Source organism: Canis lupus, chromosome 28, assembly GCF_011100685.1.
Source record: "Canis lupus familiaris isolate Mischka breed German Shepherd chromosome 28, alternate assembly UU_Cfam_GSD_1.0, whole genome shotgun sequence".
Taxonomy (NCBI): Eukaryota; Metazoa; Chordata; class Mammalia; order Carnivora; family Canidae; genus Canis; species Canis lupus.
In genome coordinates this window covers 32,333,613-32,351,001 of record NC_049249.1, presented here as the reverse complement: position 1 = coordinate 32,351,001, position 17,389 = coordinate 32,333,613, and the positions used below count along the sequence as shown (strand labels likewise).

General features: G+C 36.8%; 1 protein-coding gene across 6 annotated transcripts in view; it reads right to left on the bottom strand.

The window, feature by feature from the left end:
* Positions 1–17,389, bottom strand: part of PLEKHA1 (pleckstrin homology domain containing A1) — a 56,348-nt gene that overhangs the window by 25,119 nt on the left and 13,840 nt on the right. For all 6 annotated transcript variants that reach the window (XM_038578998.1, XM_038578997.1, XM_038578999.1 and 3 more), the window contains exons 2-5: positions 14,924–15,084; positions 10,071–10,127; positions 7,444–7,489; positions 1,341–1,438 (exon numbers count right to left, since the gene is read on the bottom strand). In XM_038578998.1, coding sequence (XP_038434926.1) covers positions 1,341–1,438; positions 7,444–7,489; positions 10,071–10,127; positions 14,924–15,064 — 342 coding nt within the window. In that variant the 5' untranslated portion in view covers positions 15,065–15,084. The remainder of the gene's footprint in view (positions 1–1,340; positions 1,439–7,443; positions 7,490–10,070; positions 10,128–14,923; positions 15,085–17,389) is intronic.

Genomic DNA, 17,389 nt, shown 5'->3' with positions numbered 1-17,389 from the left:
TCAAAAAATTGCTTTCCTGAAACTGCACAAACCTAAAATAACTTGTGCTTCATGTACAGATCAGATGCAGTGCGTGGGTGTTTTCTGTCATGTGGTAACAAGCTGTGCTGGTGCAAGACAAAACTCCGACTCGACTCTGAGAACAGCTTTAGTTATATTAACTCTTTATTGTGTTGTGATATAAATATGGAATCATTCACTTTAGATGGAAACTATCAAGTAACTAACATGTGCTGACTTTCAGAGCATATGTCTTTCCAGAGTTAAGTCGTTTAGGGTCAGTAAATAACTGCATGTTAGTAAAAACACTTCAATTTACACAAACCTCACATAGGAACTCCCTTCTATACCCTCTCCCTACAGGGGTCTATGTGTTTCTCTGCAAGTGTGTGAGAAGGAAAAAAGCAAGGAGAGCTAGGACCAGGGTATAGAACCTATTTGCTTGCCTCTCATCATTAGTTAAAACTCTCTCCAAAAAGTCTGGTTTTTGCTTTAGGAACAAAACACTAGGAAAGGGCTCTTTTTTCAGGAAGTGGCAAGGCACTGGGCTTCAGGGTCAGCCCCTGGAGTCAAAGAGACTGGGTTTGGCTCACAGTTCCACAGTTTACCAGCTATGAAACCAGGAAAAGTTACTCAATCCTTCTAAACTCACTTTTCTAGATAATTTCAGTAAAACCTTCAGGGCAAGGCCTGGTACACTGCAAATAATCAATATACAGTCCTGTTCATCAGAAAACCAAAAGAAGAAAGGCAGGTTGCAAGCAGGAAGCTGGAGCACAGAAAAGGCATGCAAGGACAGCAAGCTCTGAACTCAAGGAGGAAGAGGGGGCCCAGGGGCCATGTGGGCAGGACCTTCGGGCCACCACAGCTCTTCAGAACCACTCCCTATCCCTGTGCCTCACTTCCATGGCCTCACCTCCATTTCCTGCTCCTCTCTTCAAACTCTACCCTATCTAACAGCAATCCAGGCCATGGCCTGGAAGACAGGAAGGCCGACGCCTAGTAGCTGGGTCGCTGGCAGGAAGCCCCTTATCCTACTCAGGAAGAAAAAAACATCCTCGACATGCATTTTCCCCTAGAAACATTATGCAGTGATTATAATATATACTAATACATATCTTATTAGGTGCATAAGGGTTAAAAGGCATTTATGGGCTGGTGTTAAGGGCTGATAGTTACCTTGTACAAGAAAATGTATTCACGTTATAAACACCTGCATTTTAAACAAACTTTGAATATGCAAACTGTTGGTACACTGGAGACACTCAGCAGGTATATTTTCAAAACGTAAAGATTATTTTCAGACATTAAAAATTTAAAAAGAAAAAATAAATACTTACTGTAATTTTTATAGCTTTGTTCAACACATTTACCCATTCTACTAGATCCTGCTGATCATTAGCCTGTAGGAAATATTTCCTCATCCCTGCATTCATAACTGTTGAGAGAAAAAAATAAATCACAATACATGAAATTTTGCATTTGTTACATCTAAATTTATGTTCGCAGCTACTTTCTGAAAAACCATGCTGGTTCAATACTGACTGTCTTGGATTTGACAAGATCATATGTAATAATGCTTTTATCATTCAATAACAGGTAAATCTCTTATTTTTAACGGCCATGTTTTTCATTAAATGGAAATATCACAATACATTTAGCCAATCCCCTAATGATGGACATTTAGATTATTTCCAATTTTAGAAATTATATAAAATATACCAATGAAGCATCATGTACTTATATCTCTCTGTACTTGGGCTACCAGTAGGATAGGATACATTTCTTAACACAGGCATGCTGGGTCAAAGAGAATTCACCTTTAAAATTTTTATAGATTTTGGCAACTTATCTTTCCAAAAGGTTGAACCCATTTACATTCCTAACAACAGTGTATCCAAAGGCCTGCTTTTGTTCAGTGCCCCACACCAGTCCTGGTCATTCACACTTATGCTAGTAACAGACCTTATCTTCTGCCCCAGACTCTGTGATTTTAGAGCTGGGATCTGCAAACAGTATTTCCTAGGACCTCCTGCCAGCCCAAGCCATGTTCAGCTAATGGAAGGTACTGATGGGAAATTAGAAGGTGTGAGGGAGTTGAGGAGAGGACACTTTCTCGTAGGCTCCTGCTACTGGTGCCCGCCCGCTCTCCCTCCCTAAGTGGCAGCACACTCTAGCTACTGCTCCAGGCTTGTCCCCTTGGACACCCTGCACTAGCTCCATCCTGGCCCCAAAGTCCTAGGTTCTGGTCATACTACCTCTTCCCCTTTTCATCTCTCCAGCCATGTGGGTGATGGCAGCTTTCTACAGTTTCCGATTTCTGGGTTTCTTGAGGATTCCTGTGCTCTTTCAGCCTTCTGACAATCGGATAACCAACTCCCTGTAACAAATACTCCAGGGTCTGAAATACCTCGGGCAGAGTGTTTTCCTGACTGGACTCCAACAGATACAGCAATCTCTGACTACTTAATTGGTGAATAATCGTATCTTGTTTAAATGTGAATTTGATTATTGAGACAAGTTAGTTTTATATGTTCTTGGCCATTAGAATTTGTTTTGTGAGCCTTATTTTCTTTACCCATATTTCTTCTGACTGTTCTCTTATTTTGCATTGACTTGAAAGAGCTTTTTTATTAATCGTTTGTTTTATTTCAAGCTCTTTTCCCAGTCTGTCATTTGCCTTTTCAATTTGTTCATGGTATCTTTTAATCAAACAAATATTCTATCAATCTTTCCTTTTCCCATAATTACTTGAGCTTTTATATATTTAGAAAATCTCTCCAACTCAAGATTACAAAAATCAACACCCTGATATTTTCAGCATCGTCCTTTATATCTATGTCTTTATATCTAAAGTCTTAATACATTTGGAACTTTTTGTGCAATTTATATATACCTGGTTAGTGACTATCTACTTGTATAAAGCAAAGCATGCCAGTATATACAGCTGTCTACAAACTATCACAGCCAACACTTAAATTAAAGGTTATTAATTATACTTTATGTGCATTTACTTTTAAAAACATAAATATCATTCTAGGAGCTAATGCATCAAAACAGCTACACTGTTGCAATTTTTGAACTATAAAAATAACTTCCAAAAGTCTTCATCAGAATATTAAATGACATACTAGCACTCAGGTGAATATGACTAAGGAAAGGGAGAAACGGAAATCCTTAACGAAAAAAGTTATTTCTCAAATGCACAGGACTTTGAAACTGAAACGGGGACCAAGACACTAAACCAGAGATTCCCTGAATTGAGATGAGGATCTGAGCAAGGAAATCAAATAGTACCTTGGGAAGTGCTATAAGATAACTAGTCTGTAAACGAAAGAAATTTAAAACACCAGAGAAATTATAAATGCCATATGCATAAATTAAGATAAATGAGTAGCACAGTAGGATATTTGTCAACACACTGCTTTTATTTTTAATTTCTAACAACTGGCAAAGTACCCTTTCACAATCTTGTTCCAACTGAGCCTGAGGCTGAGCTCTCCCTCCCCAATGGCTTATTCCCTCAACGCTGTTCTGGGCATCTGCCTGGATCATCTGAAGAGTCTGAAAATCTAAGCACTTGGTACTACATTGTACCTGCCACAAAGTAAATGCCTAATACATCTATTTTTAAATGAATAACATTTATACAAGGACTTTAGGAAAGAGAGGCAAATACACTCTTAAAAAGATTCTTAGCACACCTTGCAGTCCAAATAATTCATGTACTGTATTACTGTATACATAAATGCCAGAAAGAAGCATAATGATATGATGGGAAGGAGGAGATCAGAGCCTGGGGTCACTCAGACTTGATCAGCTCATGCACTTAACTAGCATGTTATCTTGCAAAACCTGTGTAATCCCCTCTGAGCCCATTTTCTTCATCAATGAAATGGATGCAACCCATTTGTTCCTTGAGGGGTGGAGGTGATAAGTGTAAAGAAACTAGGACAGTGCTTCGGACAGAAAAGAGATCACCATCTTCATCATCACCTGGAGATTTCCAAGTAAGGAAGCATTGTGGAAAATGTAAAGCAAATTACTGAGAAGTGGCATATTAACAACATTGGGAGGGAGGCAGGGACAGAGAAATAAAGAAAGAACACTGGAATAAAACAAAACCATACAAAACCTGTAAGTACCACACTTTTACATCAGGGGTTTCAGTGTACAGTGACTCCATCCCAGAGGCTTGTGTTCCTACTGCCTTTCACTTGAGTACTTCTTTATTTCATTTCAAATTTTTACCACCAGAGTGAATGTATCAGATAGATAAGGTCGAAGCATAAACATTAGCCTGACTGTAAACAAGTATCATCCCACAACCTAGGATCACCCTAGCTTATAGTTCGAATGTAATTATGAACCACATGGTTACAAGCCTCTTTCCACATGACCTCTTTGTCAGTTCTCTCTTCCCTCCATTCTTTCTCTGTCTTCTCCTCTTAGATGGTAGACTTTCTGAAAGGAACCTCTAATTTTCTCAAATATTTCTCTCTTCTCATCTTTGTCTCTGTTCTATTTTTAGATTTTTTGGCTTTTTCTTCTGAATTTTGCATTGACTTTTGTCCCATTTCCTATTTGATAGTTCTCTCTCCTCAAATGTCATGTCATCCTGGGCTATATATTCATATTTAACAACAAGGTACTAAAAAACTGATTGGAAGCTCTCCTGAAGATATGCAGAGTTGCTAACTGCTGGATCACTAAATGGCAAACTCCTCTAGTAGAAACACCCAGATGTCAGCATTTAAAGTGCTACAGCACTTTCCTGTCCCAGCACTTCTCCAGGGAGGCCGACTCTCATCCCACTACACCTGGCTACCCAGTACTCTGGGACTGGACACAGGAAAAGGGTGAGTTCAATGTGCAGATTTTCACTTAGTCCTATTTTCAGTTTCATGCCTCATCCCTCTCCTTCTCCCCATGCACAGAGCCTCAGTGACTCTATTTCTTTTTTTAAAATTTTTTATTTACTTAAGTAATCTCTATACCCTTCATCAGACTCGAACTCATGACCCTGAGATCAAGAGTCACAAGCTCCTCCAATGGAGCCGGCTAAGGGCCCCTCCCTGATTCTATTTCTAACAATACTACACATGCCATTTCTTGCTGCGATGGTGGAAAGGTAGCTATGGAAGCAGGGACCAGAGACTACCCCTGACACAGACATCTAAATGTAGTCCTTATTGTCAGACCCTCCTCTCTGTTGCATTCCCAGGCAACACCCAGAACCTAAGCCTATCTGGAGTTGGGATAGGGGCAGGACCCAGACAGGCCAGCTCTTCACTCGCCTCTTCTGCTACTCTGCTAAGTCATTTTACAGACCTCCATGCACTTCCCCTTGTATACACTGTGGGTTACAGATGTCTGCCAGTTACATCAAAGATGATTTGAGTATTTCTTGTTCTCACTTGTTTTTGAGTAATCTAAGATGAAATAAAGGTGGAAGAGTCTTTATGTTGCCATTCTAAATAGAAGTTGTGGTTCCATTTTAGGGGCTTGTGCCTCCCTCTCTGAAGGCAAGCATTTTGTGAATCTCTTCTCTTATCCCCTCCATTAGTAAAGAATAACACTACTGTCAAACCAATCATAATCTTTGATTTCAAGTAAAATCAACTATTCTAAATACTACAATAACTGAATATCACATCTATTACCATATAGTCCTAAGTCCTTCAAAGTGTAGGTTGGAGATTTATATTAAAAAGACTTGTCAAGAGTATATGCATCACACATTCTAAAACACAAAATACTGTTACTTGACTTGCCCCCATTACCGTTTCATTCACAAGGCTCTGAGGCATTTTCCTATTTGGTAACCAAAATTTAAAATTTTTAATAAATACATAATTTTTTTAGGTTTTTAGTGGTGATAAAAGCCTTATAGAGGATTCACTAAACAGCTACACTACATCCTGCTCTGATCCTATTTTCTTACTAGACATATATGTTGCCATCAGATATTATCGCTAACACAATGCCTAGAGAAGAAATCTGCCCTTTACAAGCAAGAGACCAAGGAACTTTAACATCAAATCTACCTCAAGAAGTATCTTACTTTCATGTAAAAACATGTCAGTAGGCCACTCTGAATTTTGTCCTTTCCATCCCTAGTGTCCACTAACATACTGAGGGCACATCAATTCTCCCAGCTTCAACTACCACCCACTATCTTCACAGGTTCCAAATTTCTCCATCCTTGATCTTCAGGCTCCATCCAGTCCTCGATTACTATCACCAGAACGTTTCCATTTGGATGTTTCCCCAACACGTCAAACTCCTAATCAAACATTTTACTCCATCCAGCTCTCCTTGATTCATTTCTTTACCAGAAGTGAACCTACCTGAAATGTCTCTCTTCCCACATATCCAGTCACCATGTCCCTGCACATTTCCTGTAACTGTTGTTTGTCCTTCCTTTCTCCCCCACTGTCACCACCCAGATTCAGGCCCTTAGTAGTTTGGAAGCCCCTGAACTATTTTACCTGCATCAAAACTCTATCCATGCAAAACACTTCCTTCACCTAATACCAGCTTTCTATACACTAATTTCTCACCTCTCGTTTGCACACACATACATACACATATCACCTATCAACATGCTCTACCTGGAATCCGCCTATCCTTTTACTTTCTGGTCTGTCACTGTTCATACCCACAGCTTCACGCAGTGCTCAGGTGCCCATGTACCCCATGTTCTTCTCTGTATGCCTCTGTCCCTGTGGTTCCATCTCCTTTTCTTCCCAACGGCAGAGGATGATCAAGCTTAGCTTGATCGAATGCACCGAATGCAGTGTCTCCTCACCCAGTGTGGCTTTCCCTGACTCCCCAGTAAGGATCTGAAGCTCTTCCTTTGTGGTTAATAGATTGGACACTCCTTTATCTACTGACTGTAACAAATGCAAAGATATTGCCAGATACTGTGTCTGTGAGACAAGTAGCCTATGAGACTCTTAAGGGCAATGACTGCTTCTTGTTACACTCGCAGCACCCAGGCCAAGCACAATGTGCATATACAAGACATTCGCTAAGTGTCTGGTGAACAAGTGGATCAGACACCCTCAACTACCTCTACCCTTAACCTGCAACCTCTCACTACCCACAGCTGAAAACCAAATCCTTTCCATTATTTTTGTATTTAATATACAATAAAAATTACTAGAAATCTCACTGGTAGTGATCACTATATATGGTAGATAATGACTACATGTGAGCAGAGGGAGGTGGCTATGACTGGGATGGATGCAGGAAAGAGGCTTCAAGAGCAGAGGAGAAGTTTTATTTCTTCACCTGGATGGTGGTTTCAAAGGAATTTCCCTTAGAATAATCTATTAACCCACAGGTTTGTGTTGTGTGGTTTTCAGGGACTGTTTTCTTTTAGAGTATAATGTAATATGTTAACCAAAGTTAATGAAAGTATAAAATATGGCTACTTACCAAAACAGAACTCAGCCTTTGGTCTAAGCTTAGTTGCATCGCTAACCTAACAAAAAAAAGAAACAAGTCACTCACTTCTTCATACACTCCTATAACCAACTTTAAATGCTGCGTGAACTTCCACATGTATGACTTCCCAATAATAACACATATTTAGTACACGATCTAAAATTAAACTTTAAAGGCTACTGAAAAAGAACCGCAAATTAAACATAGAATACGGCTCCCAATTGCAAAATGTTAAAACAAATCAAACTTCCATGTTCTTTTTGAACAAACTTGTATTTATTCAAAGGAAATGTGAAGAAGTTGAAAGTAAATCATTATGTTTTATATAACACATAGAAAAATTTTTAGTTTAACATTATTTCCAAAATACCCTCAGAATACTCTACAGAAATTGAATTCTTCCCAAATTGCCTATTTCTAAATTAGCTGTGAACTTTAAGAGAAAATGATGTGGGCAAAGGGGAGACTGTGTATTTACTCAAGCCCAAAAATCCAGAAGACATTAATCTGCAATGAGGAAACCAAAATGGCACTGGATCTTCCTGTATATTAGAATACCTTAGGAAAATGGGGTTGCTTCGTTAAATGCAACACATGGCTCCTTTCAGAAGGTGAAACAATTGGCTGCACCTGGTTGCTGTTACCCCTTTAAATAAAGTAGTGCTCTTGGAAGCCCATTCATGACTATTTCCACCCTGCTGCTCAGTGTTAGAACATATAATTGTAGCATCTGTTTTGTACCTTCAAAAGAAATTCTAAGTCTGGGGTTCCTGACTGATCCTAACTACAAATTCACAGCTCTGAGTCACACTGGAATTTGTTCCAGGAATAAATTCTGGAAAAAAAGTGGCATGTCTAAAGTAGAGTACAAACTGTACAATTCAAACTTTGGAAAGCTGTGGGACAGAGATGAAAGTCAACAGAACTGCACAGGGAAGTTATATTTTAAAAGGAGAGCAAAGGAGTTGGGAAACAGATGGCCAATCAGGCCTACCTGTTTAGTTAATATTTATTTTTAAAGAGCTCCCATTTTTTTTTAAAAGACCAGGCAACAAACAATCGAAAAGATACAAGCACATGGTCAATCTCTCAACTGCATATTCCTCATCATTGCATTGAGAGTCAAAAATGCCTGGCAGTGGGATGCCTGAGTGGCTCAGTTTCTGCCTTCAGCTCAGAGAGGAATCCCAGTCTGGGTATCGGTCCTACATGGGGCTCCCTGTGGGGAGCCTTGCTTCTCCCTCTGCCTATGTCTCTGTCTCTCTGTCTCTCATGAATAAATAAATCAAATATTAAAAATACCTGGCAGCATATTCACATTACAGTACACATATATTGTAGGCAAGTAAGACTACAAGGGACTACAGTTTATTTTACAGTAGAATTCTATGCTTCCTAATAACAATCACTATAGAATTTAGGGGCGCCTGGCTGGCTCAGTTGGCTAAGCATCTGCCTTAGTTAGGCTCAGGTCATGATCCTAGGGTCCTCGGATGGAGCCTGGCATCAGGCTCTCTGTTCAGTGGGGACTCTGCTTCTCCCTCTCCTTCTCATGCTCATGCTCACTCTCTCTCCAAAAAAACGAATAAAATCTTAAAAAAAAAAAAAAAAAAAAAGATTTTAAGCAGGTTACCCTGAAGCATTTAGTAAATGTCTTAATTTACAGGAACACTTGAGGTATATTTAAACAATACTTGTCTTTTACAAATTAAATAATATGGTTTTAATTTTAAAAAATAATAAAATGTTGCCCTTAAAATAAGTATTTATTGTGCAAGGGCTGCTTTTCTTTTTTTGTCAATGAGAACGATGCTGAAAACAAAGTACTTTATCGATAAAAATGTCCTTTAAACAGAGGCACACTTGTAAACTGGTCTTCTCTTGAAGACCTTTGCTAACAAATTCCAATATAAGCATAACAGTATGCACATGCATATGACTTAATGTTACTATTCACATCTTGTAACTTAAGTCATCTACAAACATTACTTTGTATAAAAACCTCATTGGGAAAAAAAAAAAAACCCATTGATCTAGCTCCTCAACATCTCTATCTCATTTTCCAAAACCCCAATAAAATAAAGGGGGAAAAACACCTGAAAATATCAAATCTAAATTTTTGAGAAAATAGGACTGCAAAAATTTCAGAAATATCAGCAAACAAGAAAACAGAAAATAGAAACAATGTGAAATGAGGGAGAAACCATTTTTTTTATCATGAAGATGGTTCTTATTTTCTTCAAAATAAAACATAAAAAATCAAAGGTAATGGGATTAAAAGTTGGTAACAGTTTAAATACAGACTTAGACAAAATCTTCTCCAGATTTCCCAAAGACAGAAGCTGTTAACTGATCTTAGTCCTTTTGATGTGTCTCCTAATCATAAAAGTTAATGTTAACTTTTGCAATTTGCCACATCTTGTAAATTAACACCATATTCTTCCTAATTTTATCAAAGAACTTCCTATACACAGTGATCAGGTTCTATTTTTAGCATGATATGACCCAAACATCATCAGCACTAAATAACACAGAAAGGAAACTGCTCCTTTTATTCACAATCTCATTCCAAGGAATTTTAATTCATGCATGAATGTGAAACAATATAGAAAAACTACCTTTGAAATGTAGGTAAGTTTTATGGCTCCCACACGTGATGATCCAGAAGGTAAGTTCTGGAAACAAATTATTAATATATAGTTAAAATCCAACATTAATCTATATTACATTAGAATGTTCTACACATACTATATAAAGCTAAGAAATTAGAATTTTTGATATATTTTACAAATCAACTTTTTCAGTTCAGAATTTATAAATCAAGTTGACAATGTGGATAACAAAACCGAACTCTATTTTGCTCCACCATAATACATTCTATAACTAAAAGACTATTTTTGTCATTGTAGCTAAACTTTTCTTTACCAAAAACAAGACTGGATTTTGTTCCTAAAGGCAATGGGGAAAAAAAATACTTAGAGACAAAAATACAATCATAAGAAATTCAAAAGACTATACAAATTATTCTATTAAAAATTTTTATCAAGTATATCCCTCAAAAAATTGATTTCCCTCATTTAAATACATTAGTATTTAATCATGCCATATTTTATCTACACTGATACCACTTTTTCAAAATAATTATTAACCAATACTCTTTAAGCCATATGTAGAAAATGTATACATTGACACTTGAACTAAAATATTTCTATTCTTCCCTTAACAATTCTAGGGAGGGTTTTGGATCTTAGAAGAGCTAAAAAAGAATTAAGAAGAGGGAAAATCATTTCTGGCAGACTATCAGGAAAGACTCTGTGGAGAAATGAATAGCATTTAAGTTGGTTTTTAAAGGAAAAACCTGAAACGCAAACAGCAGAAGAGAGACTATTCCAGGTGGAGAAAGCAGAGGAGCTACAAGGAGGACACCCAGAGGCTTTGTACTACAATGGAAAAATGGCTACATAGGGTTGGAGTAGAAAATGGTGGTTTGGGAACTTGAACCAAGAACCTAACTATACAGGACCTAAATAAAGAAGTAGCAAAGAACTTATACTGTTAAGAATTTGAACCATTAGCGAAAGCTTGTGGGCATTCTGTAATCAAAATTGTGCCTTGATATATCCTGTAATACAATAAACTGGACGGACTGTAGAGGTGGAAGATGGAGGCAGAAACACCAGATAAAAATATCTGGAAAAAAATAATAAAGAATATAAAAGAAAACACTGATAGAAGATTTTAAAAGTAAAATTAAAACAATATTAACTCTAAAAGTTCCTTTCATTGTAGATTAACCAAGTTCAACTTTTTAACTGACTTTATCATAATGTACATTAAAAGGAAAAACTTTGGGTTTGTTTTTATGAATGAGTAGGAGGTACCTTTCCCGGATCTCTCTCTCTAAGCTTACTGGAAACAATTAATTATATAAAAGCCTACACATTTCAAAGACTTAAGATCCCCAAACATAAACTTCATTATTGTTGACAGGGATAGGTCTTTTCAAAACTTTCACTCCTATGTAAACTGCATTATGTTTTGCTTTTTTTTTTAATAATAAATTTATTTTTTATTGGTGTTCAATTTGCCAACATACAGAATAACACCCAGTGTATGTTTTGCTTTAAACTATATACTATATTCGGGCTCCTAAGTATAAACCATAAATATGTATATTAAATAAAATTATAATTTTTAAGGTATACTTTTAAATGGCTGTGTTCTTATACAAAATGTCTTATGTTTAGAGGTTGCTTTGTTGATTTTTTTTTTAATTTTGGATAAGGAAATGAAATGTTAAAATGTCTTCAAGACCCCCTAACTACTATTAAAGTGATTTTTCAAATGCTGCTGCCCTTCCATTCAAAATTGTTATTTTTCTTTTAAGTCCTCCAAAAATTTATTATTTTAACTAGCTGTTCTAAGCCTTTGTATGAGGAAGAGAAATAAGAACTATGTCATGGCCACATGACATGAAGGGTCACAGATTAAACAGTAGTCTAGTATAGGGAAATATAAGTAGCTGAGAGAGAGAATATTCAAAATACCTAGTTTCTATGGATCAGTATGATTACTGCCAAGTACAACTACAAAAAAAGTAGCTTTCAAAATCGGTTCCCTGACAGTGAACAAGAAATAATCAACTAGTGACATTTACGATAAAAAGGAAAATGAGCCATTTGTTCTTAAGTGTTCCTATACTCCTTTTGCCAAAATACTTTTTCAAGTTTCTTCGAAGTCAGTTTCTGATACAGATACTCCATTATTTAATTCTTCACCATTGCACACATCCCAACAAAACACAGAAAGCTCTGAATGGATCCCTAGTAATACACTAGAATGGACTTCTAAACCAACGGCTTAGTGGTAAAGAAAGGAAAATGTAGGAAGAATGGCTCCGTAAGGACAGGTGAGCCAAACTGACTTCCTTTTCATTATCAGAGTTATTTATTTATTATGATCAGCAGAAGTGTGTTATAGCGCTGTAACATATGCAATTACATTGAATCATGAAATGGTCTATTTTTTTTTAGTAGATCAAAATGGTGACATATTGGAAATTTCATGTGGTTCAACCTAACGCAATAATCCTAGCAAGACATTTTACTAAAGTTTTCATCAGGAGCTATGTGACTTAATACATTTAAAAATGACACAACGCTGGTATACTGATGGCTAATTCACTGGCTACCGAGTCAAGATTGTAAAAGATTCTTATCAGTTAGCATGAAGAATTAAAATTATTAAGCACTAAATAAACAGATTTAAAATTCTGTACTACATTCATAAAAACCAATGTGCTCATTACACCACAGAAATCTGGCTTTTAAAGACTTCATGTTGGGGCACCTGGCTGGTTCAGTCAGAAGAGCATGCAATTTTCAATCTGGGGGTCATGAGCTTGAGCTCCTCACTGGGGTGGTTTGCTTAAAGAAACTTAAAAAAAAAAATCACAACTTAAAAAAAAAAAAACAAAAGAACAGTTCATATGAAAAAGCTCCAGCTGAGTGCAAAAGATCTAGCTTAATGCAAATTTTAATATACACCCTCCCTGCTACAGACAAAGTGACCTATTCTCCACACATGCCACCGGCTTCCTTGCTTGGGTTTCTTTGCCCACGCTATTCTTTGAGCACTGTAATACTCAATTCCCCATCTCTTAGCCAAAATCGTATCCACCCTCTGGGTCAATTTTGAATGCTACTATGTCCAAGAAGGACTTAACTCAATTCTAAGTTCATGTTTCCTTTGGTGTAATAAACATAGTCCATTTTGTGATCACCTTCATTGAGCTGTAGGTGGGAAATGCTGATAAAAGGAGGAATTCTGAGGGTACAATCTAGTATTATGAAGAAAGGAAAAACAACCAAGAAGCTTTAAATACAATTTGGGAGAAACCATATCTATCACCACCAGGTGTTGTGAAGAGAGACAAACCAGGAAGAGCTCAGGCCAGAACTGTGCAAAGGCTTGTGCAGGTGAGAAGAACCGGAAACCAGGATCTAGTATTGAGCAGGGAGAAGGAGTCAAGGGGAATTAAGTTACTTTCCACTTTGCAAAAGAGTTTGGGAGGGCACTGCACCACAGATAAAAAGATGGGGTCATAAAGGGGAGAAATCTATGTAATAAATAAATGTGAACTTTTGATTTCTGCTGACCTGTTCCTTCTTCCACTGACTCTGGCCAAGTAAATAAAGACATTAATCATGTAGTTGCATAGCCAGATTACTACCACCCAAGAAAGGTAGTTACACCCAAAGATAAGGCAGTAAAACAGTGTTAATAAGCTCTATAAGGATAAGGCTAGAGAGTAGACAGTTCCTAGGGAAAAAAAAGTCTCAAAGTCAGCACTCAAATAATCTACACTGAATTAAAATACAAATTATCATCCAAAATTTGAAACGCTGTGTCTGGATAAAGGACTAAACTTACTTTATAGAGAATCATAGGACATGGTAGGTTAATGGGGAACAGATACAAGAAAATAGATTTTGGCTCACAGAGCAAGTAATAATTAGAGCATCACAAATATCATAAGTGCTTTTTCATAATGTATAATTCAAGCAACTGCTAAAGTGAAGATCAGGGATAGGCAAGTTTCCTGCATTAAGGAGGTGGAATTTGTGCTAAGATGCCTTACAATTTGAATTCTATATGAACAAATATAAATGCATTAGTACATGGCATTTTGTCTCACCTGAAGTAAGTACAGGGTGGTAAAGAATACTAGAATGGTTGTCAGAGGATCTAGCTCCTTCTTTGTGAAACAGAATGAAACCTCCTATCACTCCCCACTCCTCCCTTGACTAAACAGGATCAGCTTAGACGTTTGCTAGGGACTCATCCTTGCAACATCCATTCCAATTTTTTTTTTTCATCCATTCCAATTTGAATGAAGAGTTTCACAAGGAGAGAAAACTACTCGACAAGGTCTTTCACAGATCTTAAAACAGGGATTCTAATTTTTAATTTATAACATTTCCCCACTGATTTGAAAGGCAACAAAAAAAAATCAAAGTGCATTTCAATTCATGAATGGCATTACACTGGCTAACACTCAAATCTGCCAGTACAAGATGAAAAGACTACATGTGCACAAGAGTGTCAACCAGCTCAAGTAGTTTCTTTACCAAAAGACTGCAGTCTCTATCCTAGAGACAGTATCTTTTATTTAAATGATTTCTGAATTCTCTGTCAGAGATAGCATTTCTCCTCCAGGGTGGGGGAGGGGCATAAAAAACATATATGCATGCACAAATTTTTATTAAATAAACTTAGTTTCATTTTCTGAAATTCAAGTAAGACATCAGACATTCAGCATGCAGGACGGGAAGAATGCAGCCAGTAGAAATAAATCTACCCACAGACTGAGAAAACAAATCATAACACCCATATAGTATGTTAAAGTACTTTAATAATTAAAATTCTTGTGTGCTTTTGAAAAAAAGGTAACCATTTGGATTTTACAAACCTGTGGATTATCCATGTACCATACAAAACTATCTTCTCTGGTATCCAGTATGAAGTACCTTCGAAGAAATTTCCCACTGTTTTCATTTTCCTCAATGTCTAGAAAACCACAAATGCGATTCTGACGATCCACATAAGGCATTTCTGAGCCTGAACATTACACTGTAAAATAAAAACATTTGACAGTAAGTACTTCTCAGTGGACTTCAAGCATAAAATGTGCTTTATACAATTTATTTAACAAAGAGTCTACTTCCCAACACAAGTTGGGGGCCAGTTAATGTGAATATACATGAAGCATGGGCAAAAACCATGTTTGAAATGAAGCTTACTCTGAGTGGTTACCAAATACAACTATACACATTGATGGGAACAAAGGAGAGCTATTAACCTCAGCTGAACAACTGACTTACTCTTTTTCCTAAGTATACCCAGGTAAGCCAAAAAATTAGCTCTCCAAACTGATTTCCTTACTTATAGGGACACATGGATGGCTCAGTTAAGCATCTGCCTTTGGCTCAGGTCATGATCCTAGGATTCTGAGATCAAGCCCTGCATCGGGCTCTCTGCTCAGCAGGGAGTCTGCTTTTCGCTCTCCCTCTGTGCTCTCTTTCCCTCTCTCACTCTTCTCTTAAACAGATAAAATCTTTAAAAAAAAATTCCTCACTTATTAATCGAGATAATCTTCCTTTCAGATTATTCCAGAATATTTTTGAATTCACAGAACAACAGCTAGCACATATTGGTCACTAACTATATGCCAGGCTCTGTGCAAGGTGCCTTTCCATGCATTTTCTCACTGAACCCTGAAAACGACCCAATGAATAGGCATCATCATCCCCATTTCACAGATAAGAAACCTAACGCTCATAAGGGAAAGTGACTTTCTAAGAACTAGTAGATAATTAATGAAAACATACACCAAGACTCTTGAGCTCTAGAGCTTATATCTTAACATCCACACCACATCGTCTCTCTAAAACTCTTTGAATTGCTAAAACTAAAATGAATCAAAGTAAAATTAACATCATGAAAAAGAGAGATAAGCAGTTATTATGTGCTTCTCAATGGAAGACACAACCATCACCTATGACGGCAACATGTAACAAAAAAAGTTTTTATATGAATCGGATCCAGTCTCTAGATCTGCGTATGCTGAACTACCAATTTACAGGAAATAAAGAAGGTAGAGAACACAGTAAACTGTGCCACAGGGGTTCAATTAGCTCAAGTCAGACTGTGGGAAACAGCAGGTCAAACAGCCCAGCTTCTTCAGTAAATAAATTATTATGGGGGAGGGAGAGAGAAGAAGAGAAAAATTATAGATTACAAGAGACTTCAGAGGCATATCATATTCTGATCCTTAAAGTACTAAAAGTTTTGTTGTACTGATTAAAGTTAAAAACCATGACTTGAGTAAAAAGCAGTGTTCCTAGCCTTTTTTCTTTTTTCTCTAGAAACTATAGATTTGTGACTCCTTCCTGGTGGATGCAAATCTGCAGACTATTTCTATTCCAATTCTTCTAGAGCTGGCACCAACATCTTTTGGCAGGTTGAATTTATTATGTATGTACCTAGTTCTTCATTTAAAGGCCCAAGGTTGTTCAATCCACAGTAAAAAAATTTAATTGGAACACATCCTGATATACTGCATATCTAAATCACAATTCTGTATGCAGCCATAGAAAAAGACACACTAAAAATTTTTAAACAAAATTATCCACTAAGTTTATATATGCGTGGCACTTAGAGTTTATATAAATCTGATACTTAGAGGAGATAGTTTCTTTAATGAACTTACCCAACATTTAAAAAATTTCTAAAATGTATTCAAAACTTTAAAAATTAATACACTATACTAATGTACAGGCAAAGTTCCTTTTTACTGTGCTTCGCTTTATTGTATTTCACAGATAGTGGTTTTTTTTACAAACTGAAGGTTTGCAGCAAACCTTACATGGAGCAAGTCTACTGGCACCATTTTTCCAATAGCATCTGTTCACTTTGTGTCTCTGTGCCACATCTGGGTAATTCTTATAATGTTTCAAACCTTTTCATTATTATTACATTTTTTTATTATTATTACATTTTTTATGGTGATCTGTGATCAGTGATTTTGACTCGCTACAAGCTCAAGTGACAGTTGGCATTTTCTTAGCAATAAAGGATTTTTAAAATAAGACATGTACATTGTTTTCTTTAGACATAATATTACACAATTAGACTACAATATAGTGTGAGTGTAACTTTTACATACACTGGAAAACTAAAAACTTCATTTGACTTGCTTTATTGTGATACTTGCTTTACTGTGGTGGTCTGGAGTCAAACCCACAGTATCTTCCAAGTGTGCCTTTGTTCTACAAAAATAAAAAGTATCCACTTGTGTGGTGCCATGAGAATAGACCAAAGGAATAGTATTGAGAGCCCAGATTAATCCATACATCTATGGCCAACTGATTTTCAA